Source organism: Gopherus evgoodei, chromosome 9, assembly GCF_007399415.2.
Source record: "Gopherus evgoodei ecotype Sinaloan lineage chromosome 9, rGopEvg1_v1.p, whole genome shotgun sequence".
NCBI classification, from domain to species: domain Eukaryota; kingdom Metazoa; phylum Chordata; order Testudines; family Testudinidae; genus Gopherus; species Gopherus evgoodei.
Genome location: NC_044330.1, coordinates 57,008,838 through 57,036,002, shown reverse-complemented (window position 1 = coordinate 57,036,002; position 27,165 = coordinate 57,008,838). Strand labels below are relative to the sequence as shown.

General features: G+C 48.0%; 2 protein-coding genes across 5 annotated transcripts in view; both read right to left on the bottom strand.

The window, feature by feature from the left end:
* The window catches only part of STK25 (serine/threonine kinase 25), a 30,250-nt gene extending 29,295 nt beyond the window's left edge, over positions 1 to 955 (bottom strand). For 2 of the 3 annotated variants that reach the window (XM_030574763.1, XM_030574764.1), the window contains exon 1: positions 798 to 954. The gene's annotated coding sequence lies outside the window, so the exon portion shown is untranslated. Of the gene's footprint in view, positions 1 to 797 lie in introns of all 3 variants that reach the window. The other variant, XM_030574765.1, reaches the window with a different exon arrangement.
* Positions 956 to 7,424: 6,469 nt separating this feature from the next.
* THAP4 (THAP domain containing 4) overlaps positions 7,425 to 27,165 on the bottom strand; it is a 139,448-nt gene continuing 119,707 nt past the window's right edge. Inside the window, exon 7 of one of the 2 annotated variants that reach the window (XM_030576620.1) lies at positions 7,425 to 8,065. In XM_030576620.1, coding sequence (XP_030432480.1) covers positions 7,931 to 8,065 — 135 coding nt within the window. In that variant the 3' untranslated portion in view covers positions 7,425 to 7,930. The remainder of the gene's footprint in view (positions 8,066 to 27,165) is intronic. The other variant, XM_030576622.1, reaches the window with a different exon arrangement.

Below are 27,165 nucleotides of genomic sequence, written 5' to 3'. Positions count from 1 at the left end.
TAGCTTTCTCCCCAAAATGCGACCTCTTCCTTTACCCATTACTTAAGGGTGGTCATCCCAACCCATTCACAAAAGCACATCAGCACATCTCACATTAGCAAAACCACCCTGGATGCTTCAAAGACATGAGAAACTTCGTTTCACAGGCAGGAACAGTGCCTATGTCCTGAACGCCCCCTACCATCTCCACTTCCTATGCTATTCTGCAAGAGCCCTGCACTGGACCCCTCTCCCCAGTGCCCAGCCTTCCACTCTTCCCCTAACAGCCTGCCCAGTCTAGACCCATCTCCTCAGTACCCAGCTGCCCCCACAAACAACCTGCCCCAACACCCCTCCTCTCTCCAGGGCCCAGCCTGCCCCGACACACCCCTCTCTCCAGGGCCTAGCCTGCCCCCTTCCCTTCACAGCCTGCTCCAACACCCCTCCTCTCTCCAGGGCCCAGCCTGCCCCGACACCACCCTCCCTCCAGGGCTTAGCCTGCCCCAACACCCCTTCTCTCCCCTGTGCCCAGCCTGCCCCAACACCCCTCCTCTCTCCAGGGCCCAGCCTGCCCCGACACCACCCTCTCTCCAGGGCTTAGCCTGCCCCAACACCCCTTCTCTCCCCTGTGCCCAGCCTGCCCCAACACCCCTCCTCTCTCCAGGGCCCAGCCTGCCCCCTTCCCCTCACACCCTGCCCCGACACCCCTCCCCTTTCCTCCCGGGGCCCAGCCTGCCTCCCACCCGCCCCGCCTTGCCCGTGCCCAGCGCCCTGCAGCCAGGCGGGGCTGCCCCAGCCCAGGCTGCCGGCAGCCCCACCTGGCAGCGGCCCGGGGCCCCGCGCTCAGCACCCCCCGCACAGGGACTCCATGGCGAGCTCTCGTCCCGCGCGCAGCCGGTTTCTATAAGAGCTGCCCCAGGACACCGAACTCAGCAGCAGCGACAAATAGGGGTGGTGAGGACGCAACAACACCGAAGGGGCGGGCTGGCGGGCGCACCGCGCAGCCTCCTGGGGCGTGTAGTTTCCTCTCGGCCGCCCGCCAGGGCAGAGTCAGGCTACGGACTACAATACCCGGCAGGCAACGGGGAGCTCCGGCAAAGGGATTGGAGAAATGAAGGCTTCTGGGTCGTGTAGTTCGTTGGCCCTCCTGCTCGACGAGAGTGCAGCGGCATCCGGGGGAAGCGAGGACTACAGCCCCCAGCAGGCGGGGCGGCCTGCCTTTCTTGTTTCCCTGACCGAGTAATACCCTCACACCTTGCCTGATCCTAGAAGCAGAAGCAGACGCAGACACAGGAACACAGTTGATTCCCGGGCCTTGGGGTTCCGCCTGCCCCTGGCTCCCTCCGTGGGGCCCTCACGAGGAGCAGGGGAGACTCCCTCCTAACCCTCTCATGGAGCTGTCACAGGGAGGAGGGGAGAACCCCCCCACCCCAAGGCACCTTTCCCTTAAGCTAGAACCATACTGAACAAAGTGAAGTCCCTCCATACAAAGCCCATCCAAGGTGGATAGAAAAATTATATTCACTGCTTTCTAGTTTAGTATCTTCTGTTGGCTTCTCAGCTTTCCTGCTCCCCTGTCCTCATGTTTTCCTGCTCCTGGCTAGAAATTCATGCAGGCCCCAAAGGCATAATTCAGGTGAAATTGGATTGGGGTTAGAAAGAGGACAACTAGGGATCATTAAGAGCAATAAAAAGTAGGTGCAGAGGAAAGCTGTGGAGGACAGGAGCATGGAAGCCTGTTGACCCAAAACAAGAATGTGTTTGGGGAGAACAGCTATGCAGTTAGAGCATGAGGGAATGTCACCCAACCTGCTACTCTGGCTGCTAATACCATCTCTCCCATGGAAGTTACTCATTGCTGTCCTTTGCCTTATTAAAAAGTCAAATATGGCACCTCCAACAATTGCCTGCGCCCACGCTGCTTATTTGCCCACACTGGCCTTGTTGGGTTCCCTTGTCATTTCACACCCTCTTATACAACCTAAGGGGAGAGAGCTTGACTTTTAAGGTGAGCAACCTGAGGGGAAAATGGGGCTTGAGCCTTTTTATTGCTTTATAATGATAGATAAGAAAAGCTTTAAGTCTAACATCAGTACCGGCCAAATTAGTTGAAACAATAGTTAAGAATAAAATTGTCAGACATATAGAAAAACATAAACTGTTGAGCAATAGTCAACATGGTTTCTGTAAAGAGAAATCGTGTTTTACTAATCTATTAAGAGTTCTTTGGAGGGGTCAACAAACATGTGGACAAGAGGGATCCAGTGGACATAGTGTACTTAGATTTCCAGAAAGCCTTTGACAAGGTCCCTGACCAAAGGCTTTTACATAAATTAAGCTGTCATGGAATAAAAGGGAAGGTCCTTTCATGAATTAAGAACTGGTTAAAAGACAAGGAACAAAGGGTAGGAATTAATGGTAAATTCTCAGAATGGAGAGGGGTAGCTAGTGGTGTTCCCCAAGGGTCAGTCCTAGGACCAATCCTATTCAATTTATTCATAAATGATCTGGAGAAAGGGGTAAACAATGAGGTGGCAAAGTTTGCGGATGATACTAAACTACTCAAGATAGTTAAGATCAAAGCAGATTGTGAAGAACTTCAAAAAGATCTCACAAAACTAAGTGATTGGGCAACAAAATGGCAAATGAAATTTAATGTGGATAAATGTAAAGTAATGCACATTGGAAAAAATAACCCCAACTATATATACAATATGATGGGGGCTAATTTAGCTACAACGAGTCAGGAAAAAGATCTTGGCGTCATCGTGGATAGTTCTCTGAAGATGTCCACGCAGTGCGCAGAGGCGGTCAAAAAAGCAAACAGGACGTTAGGAATTATTAAAAAGGGGATAGAAAATAAGACAGAGAATATATTATTGCCCTTATATAAATCCATGGTACACCCACAGCTCGAATATTGTGTACAGATGTGGTCTCCTCACCTCAAAAAAGATATTCTAGCACTAGAAAAGGTTCAGAAAAGGGAACTAAAATGATTAGGGGTTTGGAGAGGGTCCCATATGAGGAAAGATTAAAGAGGCTAGGCCTCTTCAGCTTGGAAAAGAGGAGACTAAGGGGGGATATGATAGAGGTATATAAAATCATGAGTGATGTGAAGAAAGTGGATAAGGAAAAGTTGTTTACTTATTCCCATAATACAAGAACTAGGGGTCACCAAATGAAATGAATAGGTAGCAGGTTTAAAACAAATAAAAGGAAGTTCTTCTTCACACAGTGCACAGTCAACCTGTGGAACTCCTTACCTGAGCAGGTTCTGAAGGCTGGGACTATAACAATGTTTAAAAGGAAACTGGATAAATTCATGGTGGCTAAGTCCATAAATGGCTATTAGCCAGGAAGGGTAAAGAACGGTGTCCCTAGCCTCTGTTCATCAGAGGATGGAGATGAAGGGCAGGAGAGAGATCACTTGATCATTGCCTGTTAGTTTCACTCCCTCTGGGGCACCTGGCATTGGCCACTGTCGGTAGACAGATACTGGGCTAGATGGACCTTTGGTCTGACCTGGTACGGCCTTTCTTATGTTCTTATGTTCATTCTTTCAGAGCTTCTTTAAGTGTGTGGGGTGTTTTTCCCCTGCTTGGTTTGTACTCTAGGTTTAGGAGATCAGGTCCTGTGAAGGATGGAAGACTCCATGATGACTGAGTGCTAGTGTAAATGATGATCCCCAGGGAAGAAAGACTTTTTCCCTGGAGAGAGAAAATTTTTTTAATCAGACTGTTTTAAAACAGTTAGATGTTTAAAAACAGACAAATAACTAATGAGTAACTCACATTTTGAATAAAGAAAGCCTTTGTTAAAGATTTAATAGTTTCACCATCCAAGGCAGGTGCTGAGAACTCACCGCAAACATTATTTAAACATTTGAGTGCTCCTCCAACAAAGCCAGGAGATACCATATTTTAAATGCCTATTTTTAAGAATAAAAAATCACCATAGTAAAAGATCAGTCCTTTATATATCCTAAAGAACCAAACGGAGAGCAAAGAAAGGAAGGAAGAAAGGAGAGCAGCGAAATACGGACTCTGGACTTCAGAAAAGCAAACTTTGACTCCCTCAGGGAGCTGATGGGCAGGATCCCCTGGGAGAGTAACATGAGGAGGAAAGGAGTCCAGGAGAGCTGGCTGTATTTTAAAGAATCCTTACTGAGGTTGCAGGAACAAACCATCCCAATGTGTAGAAAGAATAGTAAATATGGCAGACGACCAGCTTGGCTTAACAGTGAAATCCTCGCTGATCTTAAACACAAAAAAAAAATCTTACAAGAAGTGGAAGATTGGATAAATGACCAGGGAGGAGTATAAAAATATTGCTCAGGCATGCAGGAGTGAAATCAGTAAGGCCAAATCATACTTGGAGTTGCAGCTAGCAAGAAGTAACAAGAAGGGTTTCTTCAGGTATGTTAGCAACAAGAAGAAAGTCAAGGAAAGTGTGGACACCTTACTGAACGAGGGAGGCAACCTAGTGACAGGGGATGTGGAAAAATATAATGTACTCAATGCTTTTTTTTGCCTCTGTCTTCACAAACAAGGTCAGCACACAGACTGCTGCACTGGACAACACATCATGGGGAGGAAGTGACTAGCCCTCTGTGGAGAAAGAAGTGGTTCAGGACCAGGACTATTTAGAAAAACTGGACGAGAACATCTGAGGGTGCTAAAGGAGTTGGCAGATGTGATTGCAGAGCCATTGGTCATTATCTTTGAAAGCTCATGGCAATCGGGAGATGTCCTGGATGACTGGAAAAAGTCTAATGTAGTATCCATCTTTAAAAAAGGGAAGGAGGAGGATCCAGGGAACTACAAGCCAGGCAGTCTCACCTCCGTCCCTGGAAAAATAATGGAGCAGTTCCTCAAAGAATCAATTCTGAAGCACTTAGAGGAGAGGAAACTGATCAGGAACAGTCAGCATGGATTCACCAAGGGCAATTCATGCCTGACTAACCTAATTGCCTTCTATGAGGAGATAACTGGGTCTGTGGATGAGGGGAAAGCAGTGGACGTATTGTTCCTTGACTTTAGCAAAGCTTTTGATATGGTCTCCCACAGTATTCTTGCTGGCAAGTTAAAGAAATATGGGCTGGATGAATGGACTATAAGGTGGATAGAAAGCAGGCTAGATCGTCAGGCTCAAAAGGTACTGATCAATGGCTCCGTGTCAAGTTGGCAGCCGGTATCAAGTGGAGTGCCCTAAAGGTTGGTCCTGGGGCCAGTTTTGTTCAATATCTTCATTAATGATCTGGAGCATGGAATGGACTGCACTCTCAGCAAGTTTGCAGATGACACTATACTGGGAGGAGTGGTAGATACACTGGAGGGTAGGGATAGGATACAGAGGGACCTAGACAAATTAGAGGATTGGGCCAAAAGAAATCTGATGAGGTTCAACAAGGACAAGTGCAGAGTCCTGCACTTAGGACAGAAGAATCCCATGCATTGCTACAGACTAGGGACCAAGTGGCTAGGCAGCAGTTCTGCAGAAAAGGACCTAGGGGTTACAGTGGACAAGAAGCCTGATAAAAGTAGATAGTGTGCCCATGTTACCAAGAAGGCTAATGGCATTTTGGGCTGTATAAGTAGGGGCATTGCCAGCAGATCGAGGAACGTGATAATTCCCCTCTATTTGACATTGGTGAGGCCTCATCTGAAGTAATGTGTCCAGTTTTGGGCCCAACACTACAAGAAGGATGGAGGAAAAATGGAAAGAATCCAGTGGAGGGCAACAAAAATGATTAGAGGGCTGGAGCACATGACTTATGAGGAGAGGCTGAGGGAACTGGGATTGTTTAGTGTGCAGAAGAGAAGAATGAGGGGGGATTTGATAGCTGCTTTCAACTACCTGAAAGAGGGTTCCAAAGAGGATGGATCTAGACTGTTCTCAGTGGTAGCAGATGACAGAACAAGGAGTAATGGTCTCAAGTTGTGGTGGAGGAGGTTTAGGTTGGATAGTAGGAAAAACGTTTTCACTAGGAGGGTGGTGAAGCATTGGAATGGGTTACCTAGGGAGGTGGTGGAATCTCCTTCCTTAGAGGTTTTTAAAGTCAGGCTTGACAAAGCCCTGGCTGGGATGATTTAGTTGGGGATTAGGTCCTTCTTTGAGCAGGGAGTTGGACTAGATGACCTCCTGAGGTCCCTTCCAACCTGATATTCTATGAAACCCAGGCAGCAGGTCAATTTAAAAAACTGCTTTGCAGGTCCCTTTTAACACTTGACTTGAAATCTTTTCCAGCTAACAAACTATGGTTCCCCAGCACACGTACACTCTCACTGTTTCCTGCACTCATGGCTTTTTACACAAGGCTGATCCTCTGATCCTTAATTCATTGCCTCTGCAGTGCCCCTCTTACTAAAGACTGTAGCAAAAATGGCAAAGGAATGTAAAAAATGTCTCTTGGCTGAGAGAGAAAGTGGGTTAGTGATCCCTTCCCACCCTATCACTTCACTACACTTGGGTTAACACCTAAAAATGGTGCCTAAATGTACCTAAATGAAAACAGTTGCCTTTGAAACTGGATGTGGCATTGGAAGTGGACACTCAAGCCCTTTTGCTGAAACAGATCTATTAACTGCTCCAGTTTTAGTATGGGTTAGAGTAACACCTGTGGAGCAGCCTTATGGCCCCAGGAAACCTGACATCTGTTCTCTTGTATGCCCTCCAGCTGGTCCTCTGATCTGAGGGAGCAAGGAACATACAGGCCAATCAAAGCTTTCTTTGATTAAAACCATAACAATAATAAAGCAAGCTTTCAACCCTTTACCTTGTAAAGGCAGCCTTAAGAAAGTAATCCAGGAATGAAAGGCAGATATTGCTGGGCTCCTGTACTGGTGCAGGCAGCTAGAAGGGATCAAAAGATTCCCTTTTCGCACATGTGCTCACAAAGGTAACCCACATGTCAGTGAGTGTTATGTGTTCCCAATCCAGAATATCTCTCAGCTCTCCTGTTTGTCACTGCCATTCTGAGAACAGGTGTAGAAAGATACAGCAGAGGTATCACATGGAAGATCTAGAGTTTGCTGAGAACATAGCTTTTCTAAGTGACAGCTCAACCAACATACAAAGACTGTCCAGCATCACACAAAGAGAAGGAATTAATAATTAGTGATAAAAAACAAATCTAAATGAGAACTCCAGGAACTCCCAACTCAAACATTATGTTAGAAGGCAGAAAGTGTGCCTCTGATAACTAAGGCTGGGTCAGAAGAGCAAGGGAAATATGAGATGCCTTTTGTGTCCCACCCCCCAGCTTGAAGGGGAAAACGGGGGAAGGATAATGTGGGTGAAACATTAGTGGACTCCATCAATTTCCCTGGACCCCTTAAATTTCCCTGAGAGATAATCACTTATGTATTATTAACCTCAGACTTTATTAAAATCTTTGCTTTGAAATTCTCTCTTGTTTTTTCATGTACTCACACACAGAGGGACAGAACAGCAAAATAATGTATGAAAAGTCAGCAATACAGACAGTCCATCTGCCACAAACTGAAGAAAGTAAGTGCAAAGAAAACAGAACATAAAGCCAATCAGTGTAGCATCCTCTGGAATGGAATTGCACAGCATCAGTGCATCAGCATCAGTGCAGTGTATTGGGTACATATACCCCACATGCATGTCCATTTGTGAATTGCATTGAGTGGCTTATTCCTCACCTGGAATTGTCTATTGGCTGCAGGATGTGGTAGTGTGAAGAGGAGGCTATTGAACAGGCTGGATCATGGCAGGGGCTAGATGTCATGTTCTGCTGGCCATACATGCAAAGCAGCTGCTTGAATAGTTGCTTGTGTGGATAGTGGTCCTGCTTCCTCATCGCCTGGTTGTGGTCAATGTAATCCATGGCAATAATTTTCCATGTCTCCCACATGGCCCATGCTACAGCCTGGTTCCACTGGTTTTATTCCAACATCTTCTTCTGCAGTCCCAGGATCTGATCCTACCTTCTGGACAAGTCCTTCTGCATCTCCTGCACTAGGTGGTCTCTGGTCTTGTTTCTTTTCCTCTGGAGATTCTGGACCACATGGCTGATCATCAGTGCCCTCCTGGATGCATGCCTCACCTCCTGGTGGCTCTGAAAAGCAATGAAACAGCCCATTCCTTTTCTGTCCTGAGAGGTGGAGAGGGAGGAGGAGAAAATAAAAGTTCGGAGCAAGGTAAAAGTTGAAGCTATTATCTCCTTGGCCTGCATTCTCCTCTCTCCCTGTCTCTCTCTGGCTCTTGTGATTGTGACCTGGCAGGTCACGCCTAGTGGTCAGAGTAGGAGTCAGGCATCAGAGCTGGAGTCAGAGATTAGGTGACAGAGCCAAGAGTCAGAGGCCAGGAATTGGAGCCGGGTTACCAGGAGTGAAGCAAGGCAGAACACACAGGAGCTATCTCAGCCATGGTCAAACACTTAGCTGGTCTGCTGACTTTTCCCTCAGTTCAGGCTGTGGAGCCAATCAGGCAGCCTGCTATATGCTGCTTTGCTCCATAGGTTGGCCGGAGACAGGCTCTGCTGCAGACCCTGATTCCTGACTCTTGGCTCTGGAACTGCAGCTTCCCAGGGTTCTTCCCCATCATGACAATGGCAAGTCCTTTAAATTGATTGATTGACTGAGTTTTAATGGGCTTTTGTGGACTTGAAGGCGGGGCAGGATAGGCAGTCTTACTAGTGATGCTTTTAACAGTATTTCAGGTTGTGGTGGTATTGGAAGATGAGAACTTGTTGGAGGTCCCTGAGTAGAAGAGAATGGCAGTTTCAAGCATGCGCATCCACCTATGCCAGAGACCCTTTTTCATCACCTCATGAATCGTAGGCAAATTAAAGATTGGAGGGGACTAATGAGCCACTGCGGGGTGCAGAGGAAGTTTGTTCTACTTAGTAACTTAACAGATGGTTTGGAATTCCTGCTGCATGAAAAGTTCTCCTGTGTCATACCCAGGAGTGAACCAAAATCTGGGCCCACCCCCTAAAGAGGATGCCAAACTAGGATTCAGCAGCACAAAGCCTACCTGGGTTTGCCATTACACACACACCCCTGTCACCCACATTCTGTACTAACAAGAGACTTTGCAAGGGCCCTGGACTTCATACCAGCACAGGTCATGCAGTGTACTTAATATCTAAGCTGCCTCTGAAAATCCAGCACTTGGGCTTTAGCCAATAGCCCCAGGAGGGCCAGCGAGTCCCAGGTAGAAAGCACCACACAACTGGGGTGCAAGGGTTTTGTGAGTGGATGGGAGGGGGGCAAGGGGTACCACCATAGTAAAAGCCTGAGCTAATTGCAGTGAAGACAGACCCTTGCAGACCGAGTGCTAGGGCTTATCCCCATGTAAGCGGGTGTGGCCAGGGCTCGACCCTCTCCGGTGAGGAGGGGAGCCACGCCGGCCCACTCCACTCCAGTTGGTCCGGGAAACTAGCCCGGCGGTCCTTGCAGAGGATGGCTTGTCCGTCCGGCAGGCAAGGGGCTCAGGCCCTCCGGCAGGGCTGCCGTACCAGTCGCGTGGCGCTGGGCCCTATGCCAAGGCGGACAGCAAACACAGAGTCAGTAAGCTCAGGCCTGGGTCAGGACTGAGTAGTACTAGCAATAGATTAAGGTCCAGCCCTAAGTCAGGGCAGGTAACAAACGCTGAGTCAGTAAGCTCAGGCCTTTGGTCAGGGCTGAGCAACAGTAACAGTTTAAAGGCCCAGCCCTTGGTCAGGGCGGGGCAGCAAACGCTGTCAGTAGGCTCAGGCTTTGGCTTCCTCTGGCCAGGGAGAGGGGGAGTCTACCACCCAGGAGTTAGGTGGCAGGGGGGACGCAGGCCCTCCCACTCCACTGAGTCCCAGCCCGGGGCCCTAACAGCGGCTATCACTCCGCTGCTCAGTCAGTGGGGATCCTGGCCGCAACACACTGACATAGGCTCCAGCAACTCCGCAGCCTGACTGGGGTCGGCTGCCCCCGGGCTGCTTCCGTACTCCCCCTTGGGACCTACCTGGGTCCCAACGTCGGCCTCTGAAGGGTCCACGAGCATAGGCTCATTGCGACCGGGGCTGGGTGGTAGGTCCAGGAATTCCTCAGGATAGTCAGCCCAGGGTAGCGCCGGCGGCTCCTCCAGGTAGCAAGCGAGGGGAAGCTCTGGCAGCGACTCCCAGTAATAAGCACGGGAGAGCCAATGTGGGCGGCTCCATTGGGTCACCGGAGTCTCCCAGTCTCAAGCTCCCTGCGGTACGTCTGACCTCTCTGGCTGTTGGGGCCTGACTGAGCTCTGGGGGCTGGCTTTTATAGTTCTGGGTCGCCGCCTGACCCTTTGAGGGGCGGGCTCAGAGCTCCGTAGCTCCACCCACTCTGGCCTCCGGCGGGGCTCGACCTTCTCGGGGGAGGAGGGGAGCCACGCCGGCCCACTACACCCCATTACAAACATTCCCTGTTGCCCACCATGGATGTCAGCAGTGCTGGCGGCTGAGCCATGGCCAAAATTGGTTTAGCTGCAAGTGTAAATAAGAACACAGAGTACTCAGCACAGCATAGGTCCAGATACTGGGGTCAAACCTGCAGAGCTGAACATGGTTTATCCTAATCTACATGTTAGCAGAGCAGACAACTGAGCACCAGTGACTGAGGACTGAGGTACTGCTCACTGACTGGGAGTAAATAGACAACCCCTTCCAGGCTGGGTCAGGATGGACGGGAACATACTGGAGGCTGGGAGGGCCAGAGGACATTCACTGCTGGCTGTTCTACCCCTCATGGTGATCTCAAGCCTTTCTAACCCCCCCTTTCCCCCTCACTGGATAAAGGAAAGCACATCAGATTCTGACCTTGCTTTGTTGTCCTGCACAGCTCCATAGTGCCACCACCAGGCTCTGCACAAGTGGGAACAAGGAGGAATTTGCAACTGCTTGCGCGCAGAAGCAATTTTTTCATCCCACAAAACATTCTTCTTAGATTTACACAGCAACTAGTGCCCCCTGAGATCTAGCCATGGAGGATGTTCAGCCAGTGGGAGTTATTTCTAAGCAAAAACCCCAACACAAACAATTATTTCCCAGTTGAAAAGGTTTGTTTTTCCCTTCCCTCTACTCACAAATAACTCTAAAGTGCAGAACGGATTTTGCTCAGAATGCCTGAACAACTAGCCTTCAGGCTGAGATCATGCATGCAAAGTTTCTGCCTTAAAGGAACTTTTCCCAAAGTTGATCTGCTGATGAAAGGAGGGAATTCTAATGGAAATAGATCTGTAATCTTAACTAGAGCTTTTGTGGCAACTAGAGCTTTCATGGTTGCACATGGCATATGCACACATTTACAAAAACATTCCAGAAATGTGCATGCCAAATCCAGTCCAACCCTGCTCCCACTCCAGCAGCCCTAGATATGCTACTCTAGCCATGTTTTTAAATCAGGATAAAAGAAGTGTATAGTGCATTCAATGCTGCTTTTAGCATCCTTTAGCCCAGTGTGAAGGACATGGGTTTATAAAGCACTTTGTTCTACTGGATTCTACTTGGAATAATATGGCAAGCCCTAGGTTTATCTAAGGCGGCAGTGTGACTGAAATTTACATGCTGATGAAATGCTGTTCTTCCATCAGCCTAATAATCTTATCAGTTTGACTGACACATTTCATACGGTAAGACTGTTACCCAGTACCAGCGATCACCAGCGATAGAGCAGCAATGTTGAAAAAGCTTGTATTATAAATAACAATTTCAAACAGGGTCTTGTTGATCTGAGAGTGGACATAGGATTGGAAGCTACATACATGCCAATGGAGTTCAGGGATGGCTGGAAGTTATAGGCAGACACTAGCACTTGAGCAGATTCAAAAGGGAAATCACTGTCTTGTGAGAGGAGAAGCTTTAGATCTGTTTCTCTTCAATCCTGTGTTTTTAGGTAGGCAAGCCTTATTCAAAGTCAGAAATGTCTATGTCCCTCCTCACATTTATTATAAAAGTAAGAGGAAAAATGTCTCAGTGAGAATAACAATCAGCTTGTGTGTGTTGTGAGAGAGTGAAAGAGGACACTTGATCATGAAGGGTACAAGGTGTGTGAGGAGTGGGGATGCGAGATTTTCTTTGCTTTAGATTGTCATAAAATTTCCGCAGTCTTGTGACACTTCCCTCATTCTCCCCCAATTTCTTCTGTCCCACTGCTTGAGAAACTTTGTAGATGACAGGTCTGGGCAGAATACTCTCCATCTAGTGAGTTCACCTGAGGGCTCAGAGGAAAGCCAAAGTTTGCTGGGGAAAGTAATTAACACAGATTTTTTCCTGTGGATAGAGGCAACAACCCCGTTCCTCATAGGAAAGGTCTATAAGATTCCTCCAAGGACAGTGGTTCTCTACTATTTCCATACCAGGCAGGACCCCTGCCAACTAGTTGGGTCTCATAAGAACATAAGCCCAGCCATACTGAGTCAGATCAATGGTCCATCCAGCCCAGTATCCTGTCTTTCAACAGTGGACAATGACAGGTGCCCCAGAGGGAATTAACAGAACAGGTAATCATTGAGTGATCCGTCCCCTGTCGCCCATTCCCAGCATCTGGCAAACAGAGGCTAGAAACACCATCCCTGTCCATCCTGGCTAATAGCCATTTAGCAATATGGGAAGAGGGTTACGGGCCCATGCCCTGTTCATGACCTCCAGACTGAGAACCTCGGTTCTACGGCTCCTTTGCTTAGCTCCTTCCCTCTCCTGGTGATTTTCAGGACTGGGATAAGATCCTACACCTTGCTGAGCTATGCAGTGGCATCTTCCACAACTCAGCAGAGATCTTCCTTCCCGTTCAGCAATGTGATGATTCAACAGAGGCTCTGGTGGTTGGCGGAGGCCAAAAGTGGCTCCAGGATAATTGGAAAAAGTACTCCTTACACTGTCAGCTAACCCCAGTGGGGAAGGACCTGTCTCTGTCCTGAAGTAAACAGGCACCGCTCAGCAAAGTTTCACCGGTGTTGTATATATCCAAATGAGCATGCTTCTTACAAGGGCTGAGGAAGCTGGTAACTATCAGGAGGGAGACCTCTTACAAACAGGATGAAGAAGTCATTTAACTATGTTCCACTACTGCCAGCTGGACTTTTCCCTTTCCACAATTTGACTCTCTCTTAGGTGCTGCTAGGAGAGGCAGTGAAATATTGTGGATTCTCCCCTGCTGACAATGTGCCACTGACACTCATTTTCCAGATACAACTAATGCCACTGCAAGGATGTCTCGAGGGCTATGTCACAGGCAAGTAAGTGGCCCTTTAAGGCAAGCTGGCTCAGCCTTGCCTGTGATCACCAGCTATCTCCAGCTGAGTGGGATAGACATACTGATAAACACCCCACCCAGCCTGCTACAATCCCAGCTGTGTGAGGAGGGGAAATTAGTGAGAGGGCTACTTGAGCAGGCTGGGTGGGAAGAGCTTGAGGAAGGTAAGTGGGAAGAAATCTATGGGGGAAGCAGATTAGGCTCTAAAGGTGACTGAGTTAGGGCCTGTAGGGAGCAGGGAGATCCTGGAGGGAAGTTGCTGGAGGCAATTGGGGGTGGGAGAAACCTGCTGGAAGACAGTAGCATAGGAGAAGCTCTGCAGGGGCTAAGAATCAGAGGAGATCAGTGTAGCCTGAATGATCATAGATACTTATTTGGATTTACAGTTGGCTGTTTTGTTGGCCCACAAGGAGATTGAACTTCTATGTGACTAGGCTGGAGTGTCAGGCCATGGGAGAGTGGGACAAAGACAGGTCATTGTATACCTAGGAACTGGCTAATAGGACACTAGAGGCAATGTCCCCTGCAATGCCATGATCTGATGTCAGGAGGTGCTATGGTGGTCTTAATGATATGACTTATGAATAGGGTTTTTGGTTTTAGCCACTAAATAGTGATAAACACCCTGATACAAAATAAATACTTGTGTTTATTAGCTAAACACTGGAAATGGTTATATCCATAGGGATATGATTTCTAAAGCTTTCTAATGTGTTGTGAATAATTGGTCTGTGTCGATCCTGCTGGTGTGCACTAGAGGTTTCCTAATGTGCTTTAAGGTAGCAATGCAGCAGTTCCCAAACTTTTGAGGGCGGTGCCCCCCTTGCCCCTGGTGTGACTCCTGACCCTCATGGAGCTGGGCTGGGAGCTAGGCACTGGGGATATGGATGGGGTAAGGAGGCTGAGGCTGGAGCTGCAGCTGGAGGTAGGTCTGGAGCCAGAAGCGGGGTCACAGCCAGGGGCTGAGACTGGGGGTGGGAACAGAGCCACAACCGGCCTGTGGTAGAAGCCGGGGCTGTGGCCCAGTCTGGCTCTGCTCCCAACCTTTCTCTCCCCCCCCCAGCCTTGGCCCTGGGCTGGGAATGGACCTGCACCAAGGCTGGGGATGAGGATCAGGCGCAGGGCTGGGAGCTGGAGACATGGCTGGTGATGGGGAGGGGCTGAGTGGTGTGCTCTCCCTGCCTCTGTGGGGGCTGGACTGGGCTCTGCTGTGCCCCCACATCTCCATCCCTGACTGCCTCCCCAAGACAGCTGGGCTTGTCTGGAATAATGCAGACTAAGTGCTGGATGAAGTGTGTGAGAGCTAGGGACAAAGCAGCCTCAACTGAGGCTATCTGGCTGTGAAACACACTTCCAGAGGAGACTAGATCTATGCAGAGACTCTTAGGTTATGGTGCTGGTCCCTCTTCTTTGCCAGTGCTTTTCTACCCTAATCAGAGCTCTGCTTAGTTTAAAACATAGAAGAAACCAAGCAATAACAAGTCAGGGGGAGCAGCAGATGTTATGAGGTCTGCTAGGGACCTTGCTGATCTGACTTACCTGGGAAGTACCCAGATACTACAAAGATGACACTAAGAAAATCTACAGCTGATCTAGGTACCTAATGCAAGAGTTTAGAATACCCTTTTTTTCTAAGGATACATAGGGCTTGTTGGCATTTATTGCCCTGAACCTGCACACCATGATGCATGAGTTCCTTTACACACTTGGGCAGCCCCACTGAACTCAGTGGAACTACTCATATGCCTAGAGCTACTCATGTGTAAAGTGTCTGCAGGATCAGGGCCATAAAGCTTAACCTTATTATAGTTAGGGCTGTTTCATTGGCTTTTGCCTGAGTTAGTCATTCTGACTGGGCTGTTGAGGCCCATTCTGGTTTTTGAGCATGGAAAGTCTCCAGCAGCATTAGGAGCCTCCCTTGACTGCCAGATCCCTCACAAAATGGACATTTTTGTCTGTGTTACAAATGCATATGTTAGCTCTACCGCTTATAAAATCAGGTGTCATTCTGAAGAACTTTCACAAGAGAGCATTCATCTAGCACTTACTGTACAACTTCTCTGCTAGCATGATATGCTCCTGTGTGGGCATGAGCAGAGGGCTGTGTTTGGGAGCCAGAGGCTAGGAAGACACTCCCTTCTGAGCAGGTTATTCCAAAATTGTCCATTATGGTCAGAATTTTCAGAAGGCCTCAGTAATGCCAGCTGGGGCTAGGTTTTCCAGAGATCTTAACCCCTAGGGTGTTGAGCCCTTTTGAGAACCTGTCCCTAATCTTGGATGCTGAGCCCTTGCAAATCTGGCCTGCTGGATTTCCTGGTACCCTCTTCCAGTGCTGCTCACTAGTGAAGACAGGTGGCTGTGCAAGGGGAGCTATCAATCTACTGTGGGGTACCAGTTGCTACATGTCTCTGTTCCCCAGCTCTGTAATAAAATATCACCCCTCCATGAAGTGGATTTTTATTACCCCCAGAACATTGCTAAGCAGAACTTAACTAGGATCGCAAAAGAACCTTCCTTCTTTCCACTCCTAGCATGTCCTCTCTGAGCCTCCTGCAGCTGCAGATAGGCCTCTGAAAGGCCACTTAGCCTCAGTCTCAATGAAAAGAAGGGGCAGCAAATGCTTTCATATCCCAGTAGGGTAATCAGATAGCAAATATGAAAAATCGAGCCAGATAGTGGGGTGGGGGGGGAGTAATAGGTACCTATATAAGAAAAATCCCCAAATATTGGGATTATCCCTATAAAATCAGGACATCTGGTCACCCTATTTCCCAGTCAGGCCAGGAGCCAGGGCTTCCTCTCCACCTCTTCCCACATGGGGTAATGGCAGTGGCTCTTCTCCTGTCTGAGCGGAGTGGAGACTGGGAAAATAAGCTCCGTGCAACAGTTACAGCATCTAAAACCAATGGGACTAGGTTCATTAAAGGTGATTAGCTGCTTCTTATTGCTATGGAGGGTTTGTCTCCAGCCCTGCTGGTGTGGACTGTGACGCTATCCCTGCTTCCTTTGGCCTGGCAGCATTAGTACTGGTACAAGACTAAATACAGCAAGTCTCAGACTCAAACCTTTTATTCTCTACCTGACCCTTAAGAAATGGGCTGTTTCCTAGGAGCATGGATGGTGCCTGGGAACGAGCCTTAAGGGCAGAGGGTCTCAAACTTTTTTTTGTTGTTGGTCCCCTTTTCAAAAGCAATGTTAATTGTTAATCACAGACTCCCAGCTGAGAAAGGTCTATGTGTACTTCATATAAACATGTACTGTTAGTAATTCTTTAAGAGTAGAAGAGCACTTCCAGATGGGTGTACCTCAGTGATTCTCAAACTTTTGTACTGGTGACCCCTTTCAAATAGGAAGCCTCCAAATTTGACCCCCACTTGTAAATTAAAAAAACTTTTAAATATATTTAACATCATTATAAATGCTGGAAGCAAAGCGGGGTCTGGGGTGGAGACTGACAGCTCGTGACCCCCATGTAAGAACCTCATGACTCCCTGAGGGGTCCCAACTCCCAGTTTGAGAACCCCTGGGGTGTACCTGCTTCTTACTGCAGAGTCTGTCTATCCTTGGCATGATGGTTGACATTTTGAAGACCCCATGTGCAGTCTCTAAGGTCCCTTGGGGTCCCCGGAACACAGTTTGAGAACCGCTGGTTAAAGCAGGTCTGAATTTTTTTCTGTAAAATATGTGGCACATGCTGAATTCATGATGCAGTGATGGAAAGGTTTTATTGGAATGAGTCAGAGATGACCTGCATAAATCTCACGGCTTCTGTACTCCTTTGAGAGAAGACTCACAGAGCTTGGCTTATTTAGCCTAACCAAACGAAAGCTGAGGGGAGAGATGATTCTTCTCTATAAAAACATCAGAGGCTTAAACACCAGGGAGGGAAAGGGGTTATTTAAATTAAGTGTTAATGTTGACACAAGAACAAATGGCTATAAACTAGACATCAAGAAGTTTTGACTTGAAATTAGATGAAAGTTTCTAGCCACCAGGGAAGTTAAGTTCTGGAACAGCCTTCCAAGGGGAGCAGTGAGGGCAAAAAACCTAACCGGCTTCAAGACTGATCCTGATAAGTTTATGGAGGGAATGGTAAGATGGGACTGTCTACAAGGGCATGTCACTGATCTGTAACTGCTAGTAGCAAATAGCTCCAGTGGCTGGTGAAAGGACACTAGATGGGGAGGGCTCTAAGGGTTCTGAATTCTTTCCCAGGTGGTCTTGCCCACATGCTCAGGGTCTAACTGATTGCCATGTTTTGGGGTCAGAAAGGAATTTCTCCCCAGGTCAGATTGGCAGAGCCCCTGGGTTTTTTTCACTTTCCTTTGATGAATTCTCAGTAACTTGAAGTCTTTAAACCATGATTTGAGGACTTCAGTAACTCAGCCAGAGGTTAGGAGTCTGTTACAGGAGTGGGTGGGCAAGGTTCTATGGCCTGCGATGTGCAGGAGGTCAGACTAGTTCAGGGGTCAGCAACCTTTCAGAAGTGCTGTGCCGAGTCTTCTTTTATCCACTCTAATTTAAGGTTTCGAGTGCTTGTAATACATTTTAACGTTTTTAGAAGGTCTCTTTCTATAAGTCTATAATAAATAACTAAACTATGGTTGTTTGTAAAGTAAATAAGATTTTTAAAATGTTTAAGAAGCTTCATTTAAAATTAAATTAAAATGCAGAGTCCCCTGGACTGGTGGTCAGGACCCGGGCAGTGTGAGTGCCACTGAAAATCAGCTTGTGTGCCGCCTTTTCACGAGTGCCATAGGTTGCCTACCCCTGGACTAGATGATCACAGTGCTCCCTTCAGACGTTAATCTATGGGTCTACCAGCGAGCAATGTGGCCATACCAAATAACCTTTATACCTCATCATGCCTATGTGGTGGTTACATTAATACAGCTATTTTTACATTTAATATGGGGATTAATTTATATAGGAACTGCCAGAGTGGATCACAACAGAGGTCAGAGTCTAGTCTCCTACTCCAACAGTGTTCAAAACCAGATGCTTCAGAGAAAGAAATAAGAAACCTTGCAGTGGGCAGTTATGGAATAGCCTGCCCATTAAAGGTAAAGATGTTGCAGCCTGTAAAGAGTTAATAGGTCTCTGCCTGTCTCATGGCTGCTTAGGGGTGGAGGTTAAAAGGAAGGGGAAGCTGGGTCAAGGGAAAACCTAAAGGAAGGCTGTCCTCACAGCTTCACGTTAGTTAAACCAGGGAAGTCCTATGGGAATTACTGAAACACAGGGAGCATTTAATTTTCCTTTGGTTTGTAGATTTTACTCCGGCAAAACAAGCCCTGAAGAAAAGGCCTTAAAAACAAATCCTTGGAGCTTAATTTCCCTTCCCTGGCTGGTGAGACTGCTTCCAAGGAAATTCCATCAGCAGCTGGTTTCAGCTCTGAGGCAGGAGGATTTAGAGCCCTTCCAAGACTCCTGGCTATTTTTAATCCATTCTAGAATATCCAGGATTATAAATGGTCCTGTCCTTTTGTTGAACTGTGCTGAGCTGTTAGCATCACTGTGTGACAATGAGTTCCACAAGCTGACTGTAGAATTTGTCAGGTGCTCCTCCTGGATGAACAGTGCTCTGTAAAGAAGGGAGTTGCTTGGATGCAGATGTGAATTATACTTGCCTTCTGTAACCTGCAGGTGGCAACAAGATAACATAGGTCCCCTCAGGCTGTTGGGGACTCTTATTCCACTTGCTGCCTTCCCTGCACTCTTCAAAATTTGGGCTACCTTGTTATATTCTGACTCCCTTTCCTGTGTCATATTTTGCACATCTGCTGTCCTTAGTTCTGGGAGACCCAGGTAACTACCCATTGAGTGTTCTAGCAGGAACACCAAGGTAGCCTTTCAGCAGCATGTGGTGCGGAGCAGAATGTTCTTGTTTTCAGAGTGGAATGTACATGCCAGTCATCTCCCCAGTCCTACCTGCTCCTCCATGGGGAGAAGCAGGAATGCTGATCCAGTGGCTGGGGCGCTAACCTGTGATTCAGATGTGGGGTTGGTCCCCTGTTCCACTAGATTTCCTGTGTGACACTGGGCCCCACCTGTACAATGGGGGGATGGGGAGGCAGCACTGCCTACCTCGGATGTGTGGTGAGGATAAGCATGGTAACAATGGAGGTGCACAGATCCTGGGCTACAAGTTGCCATGCAAGTAGTGCAGACAAGCAAAAGAAAATGGTGACACAGTTGGATTAGCCCCAGAGGCAGAATTTCCCTATGTGAGAAAACTGTACCTACATATATTTGGAAATTGCTCACATGGGTGCACTTGTCTCCTGTACAGACAGACCTACAAGACTGCATCTGAACTCTGTACAAGATAAAACAGCCCCATCACTCCTATGTGGACTTCCAGCACTCCTGGCCACAGCCCAGAGCTCAGCCCTAGAGGGCAGGGGGTTCCCTGGAGTCACCAGCCTGTCCCTTTAATCAGCGACACGGCACATTTCTGTTGCTTCCCAATCAGTTAACATTAATAAAAAATTTAATCCTTGATGGGACTTTAAGTCCCTGCCCCAAAGAATTCTCTCTTCATGTGTTCAGTGCCTAGCACCAAGGGGTCCTGATCCTTTTGGGGTAGCTGTAATGCAACAAGAAGCTGGGTGAGAGGAAGTGATTTGAGGTGACCGCTAATTTAATTGACTGTAAAGCAAATGCAAAAGAACATCAGCTTTTGGTTGGCCCTGCCTAGGTGCAGAAGCTGGGTCAAGGGTACAAGGTGTCTTCTCTGTGTCCCTGCACAAAGCTACACTGCTACTGGGGAGCGCACATGTGACTGTGCAAGGCTGATATTGGCATGGGGAAGATGTAGGCCTTGTATTCCCTTCCTCCAGGCAGCATGGCTGGCTGGGTGTAGGGGCAAGAACCTGTTGGACACTTGCTGAAATGGCAGCTTGGACAGCTGCTGCGTGGACAGCCCTACAATGAACTGTGGCTGAATTCTTCCCCCTCAACCCAAATCTCCTCCTCACCTCCCAGCTGCAACCTAGTGCTCGGATTGCAACATTATTTCCAACAGTAAACCTTGGTCCCTGAGCTTAAAAAAACTAAAAAAGAAAGCTGTGGTAGCTTGATCTCTCTAGCAGTGCCAGCACATGTTGTAGGTATGGCCACATTGGTGTCTGTACTGCACCAACTAGGTAGGCCACTGTTAATGTGGCTGCTGCCTCAGTTTCCCCTTGCTGTTAGCCCTCTGACTATACCAAAACTCCACTGCTTCCAGCTGTTCCCATTCTGGCTCAGTTCCACCTGAATTGACAACATCAGACACCCTAGTGCAGATGGACAGGCAGCTGGTGTGCTATGTGCCATTGCCCAACCCTGTTGAGACTAGGTCTAATCTGCACAGTGTTTAAGATGAGTGTGGCCCACCTGTCCTAGGGCTTTAGAAGCAGCTCAGCCCATGGTAGCAACATGGGGAAACACTTGCCGAATTTTCCCAGTGTAGACAGGGCCATGGAACGCTGGGCCAGTAGTGAGGAGTAGAATCTCACAGGGAATGGTCATAAGCAGCCTGTGAACTCTAACTTAGCCTTGGGTTCGTGGAAGCTCTGAAAGAGGGTCTGGCTATTTGGTAGGTTTAGTACATGTTAATATCAATGGGCCAAAGGGCATGGAAAAGAGAGATTTCCCTCTGAAGACTGCAAAGCTTCTTAGGTCACAAGAACGGCCATACTGGGTCAGACCAAAGGTCCATCCAGCCCAGTATCCTGTCTACTGACAGTGGCCAATGCCAGGTGCCCCAGAGGGAGTGATCCTAACAGGTAGTGATCAAGTGATCTCTCTCCTGCCATCCATCTCCACCCTCTGACAAAGGCTAGGGACACCATTCCTTACCCATCCTGGCTAATAGCCATTAATGGACTTAACCTCCTTGAATTTATCTAGTTCTCTTTTAAACCCTGTTATAGTCCTAGCCTTCAGAACGTCCTCAGGTAAGGAGTTCCACAGGTTAACTGTGCGCTGTGTGAAGAAAAACTTCCTTTTATTTGTTTTAAACCTGCTGCCCATTAATTTCATTTCATGACCCCTAGTTCTTGTATTATGGGAATAAGTAAATAACTTTTCCTTATTCACTTTCTCCACACCAATCATGATTTTATTTACCTCTATCATATCCCCACTTAGTCTCCTCTTTTCCAAGCTGATAAGTCCTAGCCTTTTAAATCTCCCCTCATATGGGACCCGTTCCAAATCCCTAATCATTCTAGTTCCCCTTTTCTGAACTTTTTCTAATGCCAGTATAATTTTTTTGAGATGAGGAGACCACATCTGAACACAGTATTCAAGATGTGGGCGCACCATGGATTTATATAAGGGGAATAAGATATTCTCTGTCTGATTCTCTATCCCTTTTTTAATGATTCCTAACATCCTGTTTGCTTTTTTTGACTGCTGCTGCACACTCCGTGGATGTCTTCAGAGAACTATCCACGATGACTCCAAGATCTCCTTCCTGGTTAGTTGTAGCTAAGCTGTAGGTCAGCTGGAGCTATTTAGGGCTCCATTATCACACTGCAGTGCTTTCTGAACTGTTCCTTCCCTGAGCCTGTCTGGCTGTACAACCTGGCTTCGCTCTGCCTTTGTGGTGAAATAGCAGAATGGAACAAAAGCCTCTTATGCAGATCAAATCCTCTTACTTGAGTCTGTTTCTATGTGAGGGACAGGAGTGCTGGACTCTGCTGGCACCATGTCCCCCACGCCACCCTCTGTCTCAGGGCAGCTGTGGCTTGAGCTGCCATCTGAAGTAAGGGCACCAGTGCAGTTGATGCATGGTCTCTAACTCAGAGACCTCAAATTGTAAATAGAGAAGCAAAACAGAGGAAATAAAGCCCTGATGAGGTGCAGAGATCATGACTTGCTCAAGGCAACTGAACCCAGCTCACCTAGATCCCAGGCCACATGCTGCTGTGCTCCTAGTTTGGGAGCTGGGCACAGGCCATGGGGTTGTGGGTAGCCACCTACCAGCTCCATTCTCTTACTGGGAGTTGGGTTAGGGCCACTAAACCAACACCACAAACACACTCCTTTCTTTTGGCGAGCGCTGGCTCGCCTCAGCCTGAAATCAACCTCCTCGTGCAGATGGGAGTGGGTGTTAGAAACTGATCCTCCCCTAGCCTCTGCAGACACCAGTGCTCCTTTGGAAGAGTGGGGCTACAGTCAGCTGCCCTGTGACTGGAATCTCAGCTAAATGTGGGGCAGTGAGGTCTGCTTCCCTCCCTCCCATGTCCGTGCCATTTCTGCTCAGCCCACTCTCTGGTGTGGATTATGATCCTTCATCTGTTATTCCCTGACAAATACCCTACCAAAATAAAGGTACAAGTGTCTACTTGAGTCCCTATGGCCAGCACCATAATGTACCCACCCCAGCAGCTGCTTTGAAGCCAATCCCAGATCAAGGCCTAACCAAAATGTGCAGCAAGACACAAATGAGCAATGATCTTTTAAATGTGCCCTAGGGTTTCAGGGAAGTTCTTGGCAGTAAAATCGACCCAACTAGATAAAATACCAATCACTTGAGTCAAGGCTACTCAGGGCCTGCTGTCAGTAACACTTTAACCTGTCTATCCACGCCAGGAGGCTATGGGAGGGACATGGCTGTCCAGACAGCCACAAGAGAGCAGCAGGCTGGGAAATGTTGGAAAACTCTCTCTCAGTCCCGCTTGGGATGACTGTGTATCACTGCAAATCTCATTGTGGCAGCTGCTGCCTGGGCCCGTCACTCTCTGTTTGGTGGGGGTGAAGGGGGTGGGTAGGACAAGTAACTCTCCTGGGGCTGTTTCTCTCTCTTTGAAAATACAACCAACAGACCTTCATCTTGCCCACCCGCTGGCAAAGCAGCTAGGCTGTCAGTATGAGATCTTCACCTCCACTGGTCCTCTTTTGCTACTGCTGAGCTCATACAGCATGTACTTGGCTGTCTTGCAAGCTCTGTCTTTCCCAGCCTGGACTTGGACCAGCAGTGCTGGAGTCTTAAACTGAAAGCTGTTTCATGAGCTGGGGTCCTGCCATGTTACAATTTGCTCTGGATGAGGTACACTAGCTTCCCCAAGTTGCTTTCAGGTGCCTATTCCCAATGAGGTAACTGTGGCAGAAGGGGCTGAAGCAGCCCATGCTGAATGCCTGGGAGTTTTGTAGGCTTTGTGCTGTGTTGAACTGGGGCTGGAATGTGTGACACTAATGTTGTCCCAGAGCTCTTTTCCAGCCAGTCTGTTAGAAAGCAACAGTGTTACGTAACAGGATCAGCGGCACTGCCCTGCACCAGGAAACTCTTCCTAGAGGGAATGTGTGGCAATGTCAAAAGCAGTGAGCTGTGTATGGATGGGTAACTGTGTCTAATCAGAGCCTCAGATGAGCAGGCTTCACTAGATTGCCTCATATGAATCGTGGAAGCTGGAGATGGACAAGACCAGTGAGGTCATCCACTAAGTCTCCCTACCAATGCAGACTTGCTCCCTCCCTCCAATAGACTTTCTGCAGTGTGTTGACCACTGTAAAACAAAAGTCCCCAATGATGGGGCTTCCATCACTTCCTGTGGGAGACTATTCTGCAGCCAGCCCCCCCTTCCACCTTTCATTCTCTGGAGCTTTCATTGACATTCACTCTGCCAGTCTCAGGCTTTAATCCCATTAGTCCCAGTGCACCACACTAAATTCCTACCGCTCTTGGGTGATTATGTCATCGTCAAATGTCTGTGCTCCCTTCCCCCTTAGTGTGTCTACACTGCATGGTTAAACCAGATGATTGACACTTGGGTTAGCCTAGCCAGAGCATGAGTAGTCCCACAGCAGAGCATTGTGGTATTCTCACTGTTTCAGCATGTGGCTGTATGTCTGGGGGCATAGCCCGTGGTTATGTGTGCTGAGACATGCTAGGATTCTTCCCCAGCCAGTTCTGTTCATTGTGGGAGAACTTCTGTCCTGGATGCAGCAGGGAGAGAGGAGATTGCAGGACAGCAATGGAGGCCTGTCAGCCCTTGAGCGATTTGGCCTATCTCCTCACTGCAAAGAGGGATGGTTCCGGCATGAGCTAAAGCACTGCTTGGCTCTTATGCCCATCTCCAGCTGTGCAAGCAAGTGTGGGGTTCAAAGCACACATAAGCATATGCAGGAGAGTTTTGGGTGTGGATGGTAGGGATGTTTGGGCCAAACACATCTATGAGCCTGGGCTAGGACTAAGGGGTAGACATAACCATTCCTCTTCTCTGCATGGGTAAGGATAAGAGCTAGGCAAGTCAGCCCCTCTGGCTTTTGTTCTCTAGCTCATGCAGTATTTCTCTCATTGTGGCAAGAGGGTGCCTGGAACTGAACATAATATTCCAGGGGCATCCCCTTCAGATCACAGAAGAGCTGTGATCTTTCTGCTTTGATAGGATGCCTTGCGGTATACAGCTGTCCTTTCATCCCGCGTTCTCCTTCAGCATTGATACTTTCCAGAATTTTCTCTCCTGTAGCATTGGCCTCAAGTACCCAGCCTGAGCCATGTTGATTTCAATAGAATTCTGGCATGAATACAAACTCCCCAGTGACTTGGTGTTGGACAATTGGGGATGACTTGCGGAAGTAAGTGCTCGCTCACGTGAGTAGAGTTGCCCAGTTAGGTCCCCCATGTATGTCAAACTTTCCTGCAGGATTACTGGAGGGAGTGTCTTGCTGCTTTGTCATTTAATTCTCCAAATGAATGAAAATATCAAATCACTGACTTTGTCCATGTGGTACCATCTTCTGGAAGCAGTCACTGATATACCTTAGGGGTCTTGGCTGTGCGGGTGGAAAAGAGAGAGAGCCAAGGGTATGCAGAGGAACTGAATTTACTCTTTGTATGGCTTTTAGCATTATTTTGGAGGAGCTTCTCTCTGCTCTCACCTCCTCATATTGTCACAATATCTTTCCTGCATAATCTTTCCTGCTGAGGGGAAAGGCTAGAGACTGCTACTTGTTCAGTTATGGACCTGACCAGAATCCCACTGATATCAGTGGAAGCCTTTCCCTACAGCTGCATCTGCTCAAATATTTGTGTACAAAGGTACCTTCTGTTGGGATCTAGAACAATTGATCTAAATGGGGCTAGCCATGTGTGCATGTGCAAGGCAGCTGCCATACTATCCCACACTGCAGCCAGTGCTGAACCCAAACTCCTCCAACAGTGTCTAAAGCCCATGTCTCTCACCATGAATAGTCACAACCATGTCCTACTTCTCTGTCTGAAGGTGCAAAGGAAATCTCAAAGCTGGGTCTGTGCCTTTTTGGGGTTTTTTGCTGCTTTATGATGAGGGCCTAACTGTGATACCTTAAAGATCAGAACTGTTAAATCTGGTCTTCCCTGGTTTTCCTGGAGATCTTTTAGCTATGTATTGTGAGTTTTCACACATCTGATCTGAGAGGGCAGAGGTGTTGAATCTTTAGCAAAGGCCTTCTTTCATAGACTTTAAGGGACCATTATGATCATCAAGTGCTCATTGTGGGAAGTCAGAGGAGGTCTCCAAAAACACACAAAGTTTTAAGCATGACTAAAACTTCTATTCCTTCAATTGTCCAGTTTTCCCTTGCTCATCTCTGATACCATAACTTCACTAGCTCTACAGGTCACCAGTCTGCCGGGATGTTTAAGATCTGAATTTTGGAGGTAAAAAACAAGCAGAAAGGGAGAACCCTTGCATAATTACCGTATACACTTTTTAGAGGCACAAGAACAATATTTTCCCCCTTTTCAGCTTTGTTTAAAACAAAACAAACCTGTTCAATCAGGTTAGACTGACTATGATAATTTTCTCTATCAGACCCTGTAGAGAGGCAACAACTCACTGGCATGGCACCTCCTGCTGGTCATCCTGGGAATTAGCACTCCAGCTTCAGAGCACCCTCTGCTGGAGGATGTCCCACTTGTCCCTCCCAGACCCCAGTGCCCCTTACCTTGGGGTTCTGCCCTCTGCAGTACCCCAGTCTCTGGGTCTTCCCTCCCAGGGGAACCCCCAACCCTCTAGCCCCACCTTGCCTCAGTGGCTACTGCCAGTCATCATCTAGCCCCCACTCACTGGTGCAGACTGCACTCTATAAACCACTCAGCAGCAAGGGGGGAGGTGGATCAACTGCCTTTCCTAACCCTGGGCTGCACCTCTGCAACCCCAGTACTTGTTTTGGGCCTTTACCAAGGCCTGCAGCCTGGGGATTGCCAGGCTGGAGCTCCCCAGCTCCTCTACCCAACCCCAGACCTGCTCAGCCTCAGATGCCCTGCTCAGCTCCCAGGCAGCCCAGTCCTTCTCTCTCCAGGAGGAGAGAAACACTTACTCAGCTTCTGGCTCACAGCCCATTTATAGGGCCAGTTGTGGCCTGATTGGGGCATGGCCCCAGCTGTGGCTGCTTCCCCAATTAGTCTAGCCTTTTTCTCAGCTGCAGCCCTTTCCAGGGCTGCTTTTAACCCCTCTTAGCCAGGGAGCAGAGTGACTACCCTGCTACAGACCCTTAGCAAGGTTTGTCAAAGGACAAAACTTGCAATGCTTTTCACATGCATTATGTGCTAAATAATTAATCCTTCTGTCCTGCAAGGGGAGTAGGCTTTTATCTGGACATATCACAAGGAGATCCCATTTGTCACTGGGGACAGAATCCCTATTACTGATGGTCTCTGACATATATGGATAGATTGAACACCCCTCCGCCTCCCCACCCACTCCCACCCTGGTGTCTCCCAACAGTAGGATTTGGGGCTCTCTGAGGTGATTCTGCCATACTGCCTCTCATTATGGAAGGTCCATGCCAAGATTAGGTAATTACAGAAGAGATGGCCCTGCTTTTGGTGAGATACCAATTAGAATTTTCTAAGCCACAGTTTACCCCCAAACCTAATATTGGACCAATGTCCAATGGAACTAGGCACCAACTTCTCCAGAGGCACCTTTAAAAATCCAAACTTAGCTCCTCATGCTGACTGCCAAACAATCATCTCATGTGG